Genomic DNA, 16,592 nt, shown 5'->3' on the forward strand with positions numbered 1-16,592 from the left:
CCAAGGAGAAGCACAACAGTGAAATTTAGTTTCTGTTCATCTCTGCAGGGCACGCAAATCTGAAACTCATTTCCACAGAAAAGTCTGTCGAGAGCTCTTGAAACACTTGAACCACCAAAATGGGTGTTTAAAAAAACTTCAGATGGTAAAATATTTAACTATTATAGAGAGCCTGAGTAGTTGTGAGTATGGCAATTTATGCATTAAAATGAGAGGACGAAAAGGTAATATTGGTCAAGTCACACTTTGAACAGTCACAGAGCCGATCAAGTCACTCTAACAATACATTACCTTTTCACTTGAAAGCTAAATATCCCTTAAACCAGATTCAAAGCCAAACTAGGACTGTGCCGCTAAAACACCTCCACCCTGAAACACGTAAGAGTTTATATAGGGCAGCGAGTTAGAGGTCTGAACTCCCCAGCTGCAGCGCTCAGGCAGCCTCGCAGGGGCAGCCCCGAGGCAGGGGAAGGGGCTGAGCACCCCTCAGGTGGCAAGGAGTAGAGGCTCGTGCAAGAGCTGCCACGGCCTCCATCTCAACAGCTGGTGATGTACTTTTGCAAGTCATCACAGAAACAATCCAAGTTTGGAACTTTCCTATCCAAAAAGCGTCTGGCTCCTACCCACAGCTTCAGACCTCTCAGACACACGTTCCCACCCCACTCCAGCACCAGTGGTTCTTCACTCCCATTCCTTCCCCCAGTGAACCACTGCACAGGGGCATACCCCTAACACTTTGGGTATGGACAGACCTATAAAAGTAGACCCATAATAATATTTTTTCTTCCTGACTGGATGCTTGAACTGGCTCCTCAAGGCCAGATGAGCACCAGTCCATGTAGACACAAGGGTAAGCAAAGAGAAGGCAAGGTTGCAAGAGGGGCATCTACAGCCTGACTTACCACAGATGTGCTAAACCATGTATTTAAAGCCTCTGTGAAAACATCTGTTACTTAAGGGTCAAGAAATAAATTGAAAATTAATATGCAAAATGAATACAAGGATCAGCTCCAATGCAGCAGTACAAATTTCAAAGCTTAATGCAGTTAAAGGTTAACAGGAGATGGCTTTCCTTGGCACTTCATGCGCGTATTGTAAATGGCCAGTTTCACCATTTCCTCTGTACGGCCACTTTTCCTTTCTCGTCTGAACAGGAAAAGAGATATGAAGTCCCAGGAATTACCAAGGGATCGGGGAGTGCAAGTAGCCTAGAAAGACTAAGCTTGCTTTTGTGATTAGCCCGCAGTCTGACTTGTTTGTAACGCCACCAGGCAGGCAGTACAGCTAACAATGGAAAAACTCAGTAGAGCGTGGCATTCTCATCAGCCACACCATTCATTGTCATCAAGTACTCTGGAAGCCAGGAGTGTTTCCATCTGGTTTTGACCCAGCGCAACAGTAGCTCCCGCAAGGTTTTTAGAATTTTTTAAATTCAGCAGAGCCTTAGTAAAGGTAGTTAAGCAGAGAAATCCCCTGGACAAACCCTGACCACTGAAGTGTGAAGGTATTACCAGAGACAGCTGTTAAAATATCGCCAGCTGCTGCATAACACTTGCAACAAACTGGTTCGAGCTTAGGCAGCATCTTGCCAGATTCCTGCTCAGACAGCAACAGCACCACAGCATTCCTCAATCTCGTTTAACCCTTTGACAACAGCCTCTCAACTTCACTCCAGATGGGTTGGCTGCATTTTTTACAGAAATCGCTGCCAGCAAGTCCTGCTTTTGTTTGCAGCTATATCCCATTTCAAATGAGCTCATAAGAAGCAACTCCAAATTTTGATGCAGAAATGCATTGGACCTCTTGGGGAAAAAGAAAAAAAGAAAAGGAAAGCAACTCAAACAAACCCAACAGCTGAATCAGCTCCCAGTAACTTCAGTTTTGCAGGGAAAGCAGAGAGACTGGGCAGGTTTTGCCAAGAGGCTCGGGCTGGGCTGCACAGCCTCAGAGTGACCTAACAGCTCACTCCAGCTCTTTTCTCCATTTGGCCAGGCTGCCTGCCCTCAGCCCTGTCGCACCCTTGCGCTGGCTCTGACCACACATTGGGATGGTCCACATCGCTAATCTGTCAAAGAAACGCTCTCTTTGGCTGGATCAGCTTTCTGGTAGTTGCAAGCTGAATCAGCCTGCTTCAGGGACAGACCAGCACCAGGGCAGCCCAGAGCAGGACCTTCCTCTGGTTACAGCAAGCTGTTTGATCAGCTTACATGGCATCGTGTCACTTCACGTTTGCTCTGCTGGGAGGAATGGAAGCGCAGCTCTGTTGTTCTGGTTTTTTAAAGCAGAAACTGAAGTGACTTCCAGTTGGCTCTGCAGTAGTTAAGCTATGAGTCCCTGCCATATGAACTAAAAACTAACTCCAAGTTTCTTCCCAAGTTTACCCAAACAATTTGAAAACTATATCCATTGAGTGCCCAAGTGATACTTCAGAAAAATAAACACATGGCCAGTTAAGATTAAGGCAGCTATACCACACTCCACACCTCACCTGAAAGGAAAAAAACCCAAACCAACAAACAAAACCAAACCAAACCACAACACCAAACAACTCTTCACTGTGTTCCCTAAAACATAGAAATCCTACAGGATGTTTCCCCCAGCTAACTACCAGATGATGAGTATTCCTTACACGACTATGGCAGAAGAGTCCTTCTCACCCCTATGGTAAATACACAAGAATAAGGCAGTGACTCTTCAGCCAGCACCCTCTCATCCTGGGAGAGAACAACCTCAATACCAGTAACTGGTATAAAAGCACCTCAATGTGTCATTTTAGCCCAGTTTCATGTGCTTAGACTTAACTCACCAAGATTACTAGTTTTACACAATTTAACAGAAATAAAATTTCTTTTTTCTTTCCATCTGCAGAAGAATTATGACAAGGAAGGAGCAAAATTACTAGTTTCCTCCATGCAGTTCTCTCTCTCCTTCGACACTAGTTTTTTTCTTTTCCTTCTCGCCCCCCCACCCCCCCACGCCCCCCCCCCCAATAACCAACCCCATGATTCTTGGAGGAGGGGGGAGGGAACAAGAAATCCTTAGAGTAAAGGACCTGTAAAACAGCCTGGAAGAAGGAAATATGTATGACAGGCTTCTTCTCATTAAATGTGACATTGATAAAGTATTCCTGAATTTTAAAAAGTTGCAATGCAATATATTTGAAAGAAGAACCCAGAAAAATATTAAATTATATAACTTACTGTATAATAGGCACCTTGATTTTTGGTAATTAGAAGTTTGTACAGCAGTTTAGCCATGAGAATGTCACAATTTCATATTAGATGACAGGCATCCAAAAATACTATATCAAAATGCTTCAAAGATTTTTGAACTAGTTCCTTAGCAGGGAAAGGTGTTCCAATCAGTTTAAAAAAAAAAAACAAAACAACCCAACCCACAAGACTGGCTAGGAGCCACTGCTATTAGAACCGAACCAGTCTTGGACTTAAATGCAGTACTTTCAGATCAAACCAGAACAAGCAGGTATTACCTCACAAGAAGAGAATGTTACATTTCTGGCAGCACAGTAAGACAACTTAGTGCATTTTTGTGTATCAGACTGTAAAAAACACTATATATTGGAACAGCTGGAAAAAAGTTGATACCAATCTTGAAACATTAGTTACAAATGCACAAGAAACTGCTATTAATGATTACATTATTAAAAATAACTGTGTAATTTCCTCAACTTCAGATTTTTCTTCTCTCAAAAGTTTTCAAAGCAGACCAAAAGTTTCCAATGTAATATCAAACTGATTGGAACATTATGTATGTCAAACAAATAGAACAATTAAACATCACACCCCATCAGAGTAATTCTACTTTAAATTCCAGGTGCATTTCTATATTTGTTTTTTTCAATGAAATGTTGGTAACTTTGAGACACCACCAATAATGCAGGATTCAATAAATAAAACCACTGTAACTCACTCTTTATTCCAAATAGCTCAAAAACGTGTCTACCCCTTATACACGCCTCTATCCAATGTCAGATAACAAAGCAAGGTCATGCAGATTGTCTTTTCAAACTAATCTTTCCTACAAGGGCAGAACTTGGGAGTATATACTTGGAAAGGTACTCAACCCTGAAGGACACTCTAATGACAGACGTGTAAAAACTTCTCTTCTAAAAAGGATGCAAAGCTTCTAAAAAGCTGCAGAGGCCATGAAACTCAGTGTCAGGATTATTTTTTTTTCCTACCCAGCTGATGGCAGGGGTAGGTTTACTGCTACCTCCACAGGAAAACAGAAATCACTGTAATGGAAACACAGGTGTTACATATTGGCATATTAATATTTTCAGAAACCTTTGTTGAGAAAAGCTCAAAAAAAATAAAGCCAAAATTGATTAGCTGCAAGTTTTTACCTCAGACTGCAGGTGCTGGATCACAACCGTTAATGCTTCAAACTTCTGGTTACTGCTTGTCAGGAATTTTTTCAGTTGCAGGATGATTCTACTTTGGGTCTCGCATTTTGTTTTGTACTGTGTCAACTCCGTTGTTTTTGTGCCAGGTGAATGCACATCTGTGGAGGCTTGAGTCTGTATGCATGAGCTCTTGGGACTCCGCTGCTTGCCCTTGTCAACTAGAACAACAACAACAACGACTAATTAATATGCACTTCATGTTGAAGTCTCACCGAACCTGAAAAGACAGGTGGCAAAAGAAAGTCGTTATAAATTCTTACAAACACTTCTAGAAATACTAACTAGGAGAAAGGGTTATTTCAGTAGCACTGAAAAGCAGACGCTATCATCTGCCAGGTTAATTTCTATCACCATAACCTTGTAAACCATTTTCCACTTCGTCCTCATCTTCACGTATCCCGTGTCTTACTTTTCAGCATACTCTTCATGCTGTGCTTTGTATGTTCATAAAATGCAAGATCTCTGTCATTGTACCTCTCCAGTAACGTATTTCTAACATGAGTTGACCGTTTGTTTGCAATGCAGATTTCGTATTTCCTGCACTCTAAAGTACAGCTGAATACAAAACCATTTTCCCTGCATTTATTTACTTGGCCTTTTTCTTTCTTTTAGATTTTTCATTTTAAAACCTCCCCTCTCTGTGGCTTAGGTTTGAGCTTTATTAACTAGAGGTCTTGCAGCATTTCTTAGTGTCAGCAATTTCAGTCACAAGGATGAGACTTGAAAAAATAAATCTATTTCAAGTTTGCCCTGCCACTATTCACGGTCCAAAAATTGCATTGTAGATTTAATATTCTTAGTATTGTTGCAACCTCAGTCCCTACACAACCACCTCGTGTCAGAGGAAACCACGTTACATATCCCAGTGCCTGACTCCTAAACTCGGCAGAGAGGTTATGGGTTTCTCTGCTGCCTGCAGACTAGAAAGGGTGTACAGTACTGCTGTGCAGATAGGGCCAGTCTCTCCATTTGATCACGCAGAGAACAAGCAAACACTTTTGCAATAAAAGGCTGATGCAATATGTAAGTATCCCTTGGTAATTTAATGAAGACATCTAAGCAGATTACTTTGTACAGTTTCATCTTAACAAGATTTCTTCAAGATAAAGCGAAGAAACCTGAGAGGTGAGATATGTAGAAAAGAAAAATAGGAACATGAAGAAAAAAAAAACCAAAACAAGACACAAAAACAGGGAACAAACTAAGAAATGTGAAGTAGCTGCTTATGAATCCTTTCTGAAGCCCAAGCACCTGGTCTGAAGGCTGTCTAGTGATTCTGGAATAGTCCCAGCAGGGTAAGGTTCAATCACACAACTGCAGACAGCATTAACAACAAAGGCTCTGATTCTCGGTTAATGTTAGCCTGACTGACACATCAACTATTGCATTAATAGATCAGTCTTGCACAGCCTTCACCTGTTTTCAAAACATTTGAGAACAAGTTTCCTGTTCAAAATATTGATGTCCTCTGTGCCTCTCCTACTGAGCTTGACTATGAAGTGCCTCCCAAGCCTATTAATTTTCCAAATACATCCTCTCCAGGCAACATTTTGTGTACTCCCTTCACAGTTAGAGAATTGTCAGCACACCGCTTTATCATATTCAGATACTCCTGTATTCTTAAAGAGATTTCACTACACTTCTGCTCAGAGATGCTGACTGTTAAAAAGCGTATTTCAGAAACAGACTGTCTTGCAGTTTAATAGTAGAGTTGTTAAGAGGTATATCAACATGATAGCCCAAATCAAAATAAAATCTATAGGGGAAAAAGATCAAGCTTGGCTGCCAGTTCTAGTTACCTTATTTTCACCACTGTTTTAACTAATGTGACCACTTTTTTTCCTCTCAGTCTAGACATAACAATGTCCTTTGAGCAGACCTCTTTAAATGAATGACAGTTCACATTTGAGAGCAACCATGTCAGATTTCCAGAAATCTTACGGAAAATACTGTGTTTAGGAAAATACTGGTTACATTCTGAAGCTCCTTCAAAAATCACAAAACAATAATCAAGGAGAGAGGGAAAAAAAAAAGAGCAGGGACTAAAGAATAAACATGTACAGTCAGTCCTTCCCTGCCCTACTGGCTCACATACTCCTACTCTCTCATATATTCCACCTCCCTTCCTGAATGCTCCACTTACAATAAATAGAGAACTAGAGCACTCTTCTTGATTTAAAGGTACTGGGTAAATTCACTGATAGAGATGCTAATGTCATCATTTAATTAACCATGCAAAATTGTTTTTACATCCATTTTTAGGACCCTGACAGGCTGTGTTAAACCTGAACAAGTGTTTGCAAACAATTTTTATTCTGGGGAAAAATTACATCACTTACTGTTACCCAATGAAGTGATTTCATTTCAATACAGTAATGCAACAGTTAACCACCAATGAGACAAGACTCCAGATTACCCAGGGTTTCCAGAGTTCAGCCAGCCTATATCAGTTTGCAGGTTTCACACCACTGCTTTTATCATGGTGCTCACACTACTAAGTCTTTTCCTAGAAGCTCATTCAAACACCCAACCAAGCAAACCCTGGATGCTATACTAAAAAAAGCTGAACAAAAACTATGCATCAGAGAAATTCAGTGACATTCCTGTTGGCAATTTTATCATAGATGTGTGCTATACAAAGCCACTTCAAATGTTGAAATGCACTTCTCTGCTAGCATGAACCCTCTGTAGCATGAACTGCCTCTACAGATTAACACCAGTCACACTCCAGTGCTTATTTATGGCCTACGTACCTCTGGGCAATGACAGACTGTTTCCAGATTTGTATAGAAGGCATGCCGTGATATCAAAACAAAAGCCATGCTTTCATTACAACAAAACCATCATGAGTCTAATTACTGATACAATGCATCAGTGATGGACTCTAAATTAAAGACAGTACTGGTTACTAGCCCAAGTCCTCCTCACTTTGGCCTTTTTACTTGCCACCTTTATACATTCAGATTTGCATAGCAGACCAATTTCCACCCTTAAGTTAGCTTCTGGACTCCTCTCCAACAGGCTGGAAAACACTGTACTCAATCTAGTTGAAATGTTCAATCTCTGAAGATTAGAAATCAGATTCTCAAGTACCACGTGTAGCACAGTGACCGGACAGAACCACCATCTAAAGTCCTACCATTCTTCATACTAGTAAGGGGAAAAAAAAATAAAAAAAAGCAAGCAATAATTTTGCTAAGACTAAGCCTTTTGATCCCTGAATCACTCACAGAAGATTAAGTACCTCACTAGCAAAAAAAATATACCCCACGACCTTGGAAAAGGTTCAACAATCCTCCCACTCCCTCTACAGTTGCTACACAGATGGCAGTGGCTCTAGTTCTTTGAGGAGAATATTAGACCCATCCCAAGCTTTTCCACAAAGCAAACTCTTTCCCATACATAGCTTTGCTACTTAATTGGCGTTCAGAAGCAAGAAATACACAACTGTAGGTTAGGGTGTGTTTCATAAAGTTACATTTACGTGCTGGGGTACTGCCCAGTACTTGACATTGTAGTTGACTGGCTGGCCATCTCTGAGCTTGCCTGGTACTGCTGGTTTCCCGAGCCTCTCTACCTTATGCACTGTCACTGCATCACCCGATGAAACACTTATCACCGACTTGGTTTGCAGAGCCAAAGCAAAGCCTTCCTTTGCTTATCATATACTAGGAAGATCTACTCACTAATGTCTATTGATAGCTAGAAATTATCTTTTTTAAGAGATTCAATTTTAAAAAAAATATACATTTCTTAAAAGCATTCCAGACAGCCCGAACAAACTACTAAATAAGCACAAGTAGGGACCACCTCACTTGTCCCCATGCTTTTGAAGTCACCGTTGCCTTACCCCTAAGCACCTTCTTTCCACATTCCTCATCCAAACTGTTAGCTTCCACAGGTTTTTCAAAACCCATGTGTGTCTCGTGTAAGCATTTGTCAAAGAAAAATCCTTGCTCAATATTTTCTCTTGTAGGAAGATGCATGCTGGTAAAAACTTTCTGCCTCTCCTCCATTTTCTGGAAAGCCTTGTCTACACATGTTAAATTGGTGCTCACTTCTTTGATCAGTAAGACCAGATCAGCCTGTGTATTTAATCGAGTTGCCATTTCTTCTCTTACTCGCTGGATTTCCTCAAGCACAGTTCTTATATCCAAGTGACTGGACTTCACCTCTGCTTGCAGATCTTCTTTCACCTGTTGCTGGCTCCTCTGCAGTGCTAACACTGTTCTGATTTCCTTTTGAGATGTTTCCACATCGTGCTTTAGTTCCTTCTGTCCAGCCTGCATCGCCTCCTGGCTAGCTTTCACTTCTGCCAACAGAGCAGCGAGGCACTCCATTCCGACCCCACGGGAGCCGCAGGACCTCTTCCAGTGTCACAGCTTCCAAGCTGCCAGAGACATTTATGAGCTGGTAGCAGATCTCCCTGGATAGCAAGAGAGCTAGCACATAGCCCTTGGTATGGTATCCTACCTCAATTTACAGCGTGCCGCAGTGAAGGTACTAGGTAAAAGTCTAGTACAACGTGAGACAAAGGCACTAAGTAAAATAATAAGCAAAGCTCTAGAGCTAGAGCTCCTTCTCAGGACTCAGCCAGAGCACTAATCAGTGTAATTGGCAGATTATGCCACACCTGAATTTTTTAAAATCTTTTGCTGACATCATTGTATGTGGGACGTCACGCCAAAAGCCACTCCCAACAGTCATTTGATCTGTGCATCAATCAAAGTATGCCTGGGCATCAGTAACCAGGTTTCTTGCAACACAGCTAAACAGTGTGCAAGAACACAGCGCACCCTTCCTTTCCAACACAAAAGCTCAAAAGGAGCTTGGATTGCCTGCAGGAGGTGAAACCCAGACAGTTCAACTGCACTTAGTTATTTCAGCTGTATATTCAACAAGGTGATTATGCACCTGTCCTTCTGCTAATGTTTGCAGTGAGGGTTCAGGAGTACATCTGTGAACACGTTGGACATTGCCCCACTCCCACTGCACACCTTCCTCATTCCCACAGCTTGCAATGCTCTTTCAGCAGTCTTTGGAAGAACCCAGATCCTGAGGAAGCCCTCTAGTCCACAAAAAATAAACAGTTACTAGAGCAATACAGGAAAACCAACCAATGAGATACTTTTGGCAGTAGCCAAAGCCTTTTAGCTACCAGATCAGAGTGTGACTTCTCTCTGTAAAAGCTAAGGCTTCTTACTTTTAAGCACAGAGCTTGTAACAGGTCTAGGTGCCACGTAAAAACAGGCAGATTAATAACACAAGGCTGTTAGCTGTTTTGTTAGACAGTAATTTAGTTACCCAGTCATTGGATTAACTTTGGAAAAAATGACCAACACAACGTAGACCTTGGTCTACAGAAGGCGTCAGTCTGCCTTCAAAGAGGTGAGTTGGTATTCAGCACAATACCCAGCAGAGTGGAACTTGGAGCAGCACAAAAGCTGGAACCCAGGAGAACTTTTACACCACACCTTTGGCCCTGCCATGGCTCCAGGATGCTTTTGGAGACAGTCATGATCCTACAGACACCCCAGAACAGAGGGCCTACGCTATTCGTTCAAAACTGCAATAACCCCCATCACCACTGGTTTGGGCTGGGAAGCATCACTAAGAATGCCAGCAGATGCAGGATTTCCAGCTCACCACAGTACTGCTGGCCAAAAAGCTAATCTTGAGGAGTCCCACTTGCAATAAAAGTTTACTGCTTGCTTGCCAGTTTGCCTCCTACACTAGTCCAGACACACTTATGGGACCAGGAAGGTATCCGAGACACATCCTTCACACAGACCATCTCATGACTTGAAGATATCCCCCAACTGTCCTGCTATCACAGGGGTTATCACAGCCCTGGTGGACACAACACCTATGGCGGAGCTTTTTTCCAGGTCTCTGTATCACCTGCCAGGCAGTCACACATGAGCTTTCCGATGGGATTTCCCTAGCACAACTACAGGCTGCAGCTTCTTCCCCCCTTGCCCCATTTCTAGCTGTATAGCTATCCTGAGAGTTATTCTCATACCACTGAAGACCTGACTGCAGAAGCACAACCTGAAGTTTGAATCCATGTAACATCTTTGCAGAAGATTTAGGTAGGTGAAGAGAGCCAGGTATAAGCACTAGCAATACTTCTGCACCCCCAGACCGACACCTGCAGTAATTCAGCTCAGCAGCGTAACACTTCATTCCAATCTTCACCATACCTTAGTGGTTCCTAAAAATCTCACAAACACAGGTGAAGCACTTGCAGAGACCTTGTCAGATACGTCCTGGCAACAAATAAGAATCGAGCTGAACTGATTTTCACTGGTTCAGTTATGATACAGGTGGACAACAAGTAGGTTCCATTTGTGAGAGGGAAGGTATTCACCCGGCTCATAGATGTAACTATCCAAGATCTTAATCTTCCTGGCAGCTTTTGGTAGCCAACACAGATCCTTTGTTTATACTAAGGGGAACAGCTCAAAGTGCCATCCGTCATAAGTTCTATTTTCTGGTGATTTTAAAGGTGTAATTCCATGAAGAGTCAATGTAGTGATTTCAGCTGGGGGGGGGTGGGGGGGGGTGGGGTGTGTGCAGGGGGAGTAAGTGATGGTTTTGGGGTAAACAAATATTAAAAAAAAATGTGAGTATATCCAACCAGGTGTACCTCTTGGCTCCTCCCCAGAGGAACAGGCTCCTCCAGACTGTGACTCAGAGCAGAATCCTAACTGGGATACCAAGGAGGGCTTGAGGGAAGCTTTTCTCTATAAGCTACATCGAAAAGCCTAGCTGACAAAGCTCAGGTGACTAAACTAGGTGCTGCAATTGTCACTCCTGTCCAACATCACCAAATTCAAAGGCTTCAGCCTCCTTTCTACATGTCTGTGCACCCATCACAATTGCCAAGTGCCCTCTGCTACAATGCTATAACTGAAGAAAAGCTGACCTTGGAAATTGGTCTCTTGCTCTGTTGCATACATTCATTCCATCCAGAGTGTAAATCAATGTGTTTGGTACATTCCTTCTTCAAACTAAAAGGTCCGATCACAAAGGACTCTTTGGGGATTTGTGAACATCATCCTCCTCACATAGCTTCCAGGCAGGTTTCATTTACTTTTCTCTACTCTGGGAGACACTCTAAAATCTCACCTATAATTAAACTTGTAGGTAGATACTACAAAGCAAATTGAAAGTCTACAGAGGTTGCTGCTGCTCTGAATTTTATAACCTCTCAGAAGGAATACCTAGTAGCTAGTGACACATGGACAATAGCTTTCATCAATACACAAGTTTCCCAACCTAGAACTTGTCTCAGAATTATCAGTCTCTACTGCTTTACCTCAGCTTCTACTCAAGCTGAGACACCTCTATCGTTGATGCATCTCAAGTACCTTAACGTTTTCTCCTGTTTAGGAAAAACCTCCTGATTTCATAGACAAACAGAAATGAAACACTGATGAGGACTTCCTCTCAAGAGTAAATTAATGATTAGAGCAAAACAAAGAAAGTCTTATTTAAACAAAATCTGGTCTGTTTGGGTGGGGTATGCTGGGGGGGTTTGGGTCTTTTGTTTTGTTTTTAAAGTATTTCTTTTGCTTTACAGAAACACAGAAATCTTTTACACAATTAACTACCAGCAAACACAAAACATCCCTATTTCTATAGCTCTAAAATTAGAAGAATAAAATACACGAAGTTAAAACATCTGAGAAAAGCCCCATACATAGTTCTGAAGTCAGCATAGAAACTCACTGAACCACAGTAAGTTACATTTGACAGTGTTAAGTAATACAGTACATTTGAAATATTAAATAAAAGAATTTAGACAAAGCTTACAGTGATTCATACAAAAAAAAAATCCACTACTTTGACCTTCAGGGTGGTTTCATATTCTGTGAGACTGACTAGTTTGTACAACTAGGACTGGGGTCTGACTGAAAACAGCAACCAGGTATTTTCACTTCCCAAACATGAAAGAGGAAGAATCTACTTGCATCTATATGTTGACTTTTCCCTTTTTTAAGAAGTCTATTTCAGACCTAGTTGCAATTGGTAACTGAACACACTCCCCCAACAACAACAACAACCCCCCCAAAAAACAAAAACAAACTCACAAAACCACCAATCCACAAACAAACCCTCCCTACCCCTTGGACTTCTTGAAAGGAGAAAGACCAAACCAAAAATGGAAAAAGAGTAAGAACAAAGCGTGGTACAGAATAGAGCTGAAGATACACATAATGGGAAAGAACACCTGGACAAGAGTATATTCTTGCAAACTAGATATATACTCATATTTATGAAATTAGCCAAGTTAAAACTAAAATATTGAAATAAAAGTAAGGAAATGCTGGCAACGCACCCCACAAGACACACTGAACCAGGTTATGGAAAGCAGTACAAAATGCGTATCCTGTACAATATTAACAGTCATGAAACATTTTAGCTGTGTTCAGTGGAGTTTTGAGTTGGATCAAATCTCTCCAAATACACTGATAAACACTGAAGTAAACTTGAAGGTCCACCTGTTTTTATTAGAGCTTGAAGAACAGAGGCCTGCACTGCTGACCTCTTCTCTAGATGCTTTATCTTTTCCTCCTGTAAGCGAGCCAGTCCCATTGAGGCAGTACTGCGTGACCCATGCATCCGATTCTGGGGTTTTTCCTTAAGGAGTTTTCAAATCTCAGTCTTGCATCTGAACCGGCCCATCAGCAAGTACGCAACTTTGCCCTGTACGTTAATCTTTACACAGCCGGTTCTGAAGCCTCAAAAACCCCTATAGTTCTCCTGCCGTCCTCCCCTACCACAATGCGTACAAGCTATTCAAGCAATGCAACTGAAAGACTTCAGAACCGTTCGATCTCACTGCTTTGATTTTAAAGTTTGCCTTGTGCCAAGCTATGACATCTGACAGAGGGAGACTTAAGACCCGTACAAATAAGGAAGCTCGAGTTTAATCTGCGGCGGTACATACATTATCTTTGAGAGGACCTGGAAATTTAGCTAGCTGTAAATTAACAGCCTAAATTCTTTCAAGACTCCTGCTCTGAGCCCTAAATGCAGGAAGCAGATTCAAATATACAGGGAAAGGAGTCACAAAACTCAATTAGCAGTGTCTGCAGAGGGCCTGACAGGCCAGACATAGATGGAAGTCTTCCAACACCTGCAGCTGCTCCACAGCTTGGTCAACTGTAATTTTTGACTGCATCCAGCTTGGCAAGTGGCAAACACACACCTTCCTGCTGTGCCTCTCAGAGTCCAGGCTGGTGACTGTACAAACACAGACTCCTGCAGAAGTGATGTTTTGTTTCTAAGCTCTGCCTCAGGCCTGTCTGTATAGGCTGGCACAGACATCCCTAACTTGCTCTGTTCACACTTCAAGCATGTCAGTCATGAGCCCGTTCTAGTCTGCAGCGAAGTGACTTCATTTTTCAGAGCTGTGCCTGGACAATTTGCCTAACTGAAATGCTTAAGATGCTGCACCTCAGGAACTCTGCTAGCTGCTTATTTAGCTGGTTGTCTCAAAGCAGCTGCGGAAAGAGAAACAGTACTTCTCATCTTGCATCTCCCCATGCATCAACATGGTCTGAAGCCCAAGATGGCAACTAAGTGCTTTCTAAAGAAGCATGGCAGCTCTCCCTTTCCTTTACTCTTGCTGTGACCTCCTGACTTTCCCTTAAGGTCAGGCACTAGTCCCTGTCCAGGAATACCAGCTTATTTTAGCTGTCCATCAGACTTTTCGAGCTGGTCTGAACAGAACAATCAACCACCACCACAGAGGCTTTTAAAAAAGTTGCAGGAACTCAACAAAACTTAAGTGCAGGCAGGTGAAAGCTGACCTGGATGCTTAAACTGACTCAGCAGGATTAAACCATACACCACAGAAATCCCTCTGCCCTTCTTTGCAGGGGTACAAAGGTTTTTCAGCATACAATTTTAAATGCTGTACAGCCTGGAGGGGGAGCGCAGAATCATCACATACTACTCCAGGCATTCAGTTTGAAGTACTGTTTCTGAAGTCTGTGCCTGTCCTCCCATACCAACTCATCCGCTGACTTACAGTATTATAGCACTGAATTCTAGCCCCCATATAGCATTTTAAATCCATTCGTTTTGCTCCTCGCTTCTAGCCACAGAACTGGATATTCTCCTTAAACACACGATAGCAAAAAGGAAAGGGAAATCTCTGAAGCATTTACGTACTTCAAAGATCTCTATGCCTGTTTAATGTTTTAATCTCACGCTCAACACACACATATCTTACAGCACTGGCCACACAGGGTTTTATGCTGGTTGAAGCAAGTCTCTTCTGAAGCAAAACCTATTAGCATGTCAAATGCTTCCCTGTCCATTACAATGCTGACTATTGAGTAAGAACCCACATGTTTACAGACCATACCACAGTCCTGCAGCCTAAAGCCGTTACCTAGAAACTACAATATGCCACATACATCTTTTCATTAAGCTTCCTGCTTGTTGGCACAACAAACGGAGCACGAACCAAGAGCACTGTTTCGTTACGGCATACTTTACACAAGAAACAGGGGTGGAAGAAACAACCCGCAAATACAGGTGACTGGGAAGACACCAAGAGATAGCAAGCAAGGCCCATTTTCCAGCCGCACACCTTTCTAAGTGAGCTTTCGCACAATCTCCACAAAAGGCTCGGCAACCCCAAGCAGTCCTTAACTCCTTCTGCATAAGGGTTCTTCTGAAGACAGATGCCAGTCTACTCCTTGCCAGTTAACCTGACACGTACTTCATGCCTTTCAGGCTCTGAACTAACAACCCGCAGAGTGCAGCAAGCCCTCTGCCCTACAGTGTGATGGTCTGGACTTTTTCTGTTGGGTTATGAGCATGCCCCTGACACCTTTCTGTGAGGGAGAACGTGCTCTCCCTGCAATCAGGAGGTGCTGGGACAGCCACAAATCCAAGGCAAGCAAATAGCCACAATCCAAGCATGACATTGCACTGAGGCTCCCAGATAAGCCTCAGCACGTCATCTCTCCAGTTCCTACCCCTGCAGACTCTTACCCACATGACAGCCTTTGAACTGGGTTCCCTATGGGTATGTGCCTATTAAAATCAACCATCCGTTAAAACCTCAGTATTTCTCGACCAAAAATATACCTTCCGAGTGATTAACACTAATGTGCTTTTGTTTCCTTAACATGTCCTATGGCATACAGCTCTCAAGCTTGTACAGCTGTTTTAGGACACTGTCACATGCACTACTGATCACCTGGAACACAGTGCTTTTCCCCCTAGAGGAAGCATGTTACCAACACACATTTTCGTTTGTCAGTAATTTGGTATAATCTGTTACTGTACTGATTAAGCATACAGAATCTCCATGTTGCATTAGCCTCACTCACATTTCTGAAGATTGTAACTTCCGTTTTACAGCCTACATTAATCTTATACTGAAGCTTTGGAAGAAGCTCGATTATGATGTTTGTAAAGATACCTAAACTACATCTGACAAAATGCATTACCTTCCAAATTGCTGGTGGCTTCCAAAATTAAAGCACAAAGATGAGCGTTAGCTCAACCTGTCATTGGTGCAACTGCCTGATCAACCAGCTTGTGCGTTTTCTAAAGAGCAAGTTTTAACTGGTGATCAAGACTCTTAAAACTGTGCCCTACACTTAATGTCACATGTTTCTTTGTAATTTCACCAGTAGCTGTTTCTTTTCCAGCCCTGATGAGGACCAAGTTAGTATCAGGTGAGATGATGTCTAATGGCCACACATTTTGTCAACCTCAGTAGTGGTGCATTTGCAAAGTCAGTGATGATGACAGGAAAGAATTGTAAAAACTCTTCTTCAAAGTAGCAATGTCCACATTTTCTAGCAGATGGAAAGTGGTAATCTTTACAAGTCACCTTTTACAAAGGACTTAAAGGAGTCCCAGACTTGAATGTTAAGTGTGTAATTAATGTATCCGAGAGATGTCTTGCCTGTTAAATGCGTAGTACACATGTAAGCCTGACTAATGCTCTGAAATCTCAGCACTGTGTCCGTAACACTTTTTACCTCGTGTACCACAGGCCTATCTTACAGAAGCGCTAGTTGAGATTAGAACATTTAACACACAAAGTGATTTTGTCTTAACATTGCATTCACAATATATTTAGTCATTTACTGGAACTGTAAAATCTAGAATCAAATTAGCTTTTCATTTA

At 42.2% G+C, this 16,592-nt stretch overlaps 1 protein-coding gene across 3 annotated transcripts in view; it reads right to left on the reverse strand.

The window, feature by feature from the left end:
• MTUS1 (microtubule associated scaffold protein 1) overlaps positions 1-16,592 on the reverse strand; it is a 128,144-nt gene that overhangs the window by 20,851 nt on the left and 90,701 nt on the right. For all 3 annotated transcript variants that reach the window (XM_080389324.1, XM_080389323.1, XM_080389325.1), the window contains one exon: positions 4,367-4,584. In XM_080389324.1, coding sequence (XP_080245450.1) covers positions 4,367-4,584 — 218 coding nt within the window. The remainder of the gene's footprint in view (positions 1-4,366; positions 4,585-16,592) is intronic.

The sequence above is a fragment of the Falco punctatus genome, assembly GCF_963210335.1.
Source record: "Falco punctatus genome assembly, chromosome: 1".
Taxonomy (NCBI): domain Eukaryota; kingdom Metazoa; phylum Chordata; class Aves; order Falconiformes; family Falconidae; genus Falco; species Falco punctatus.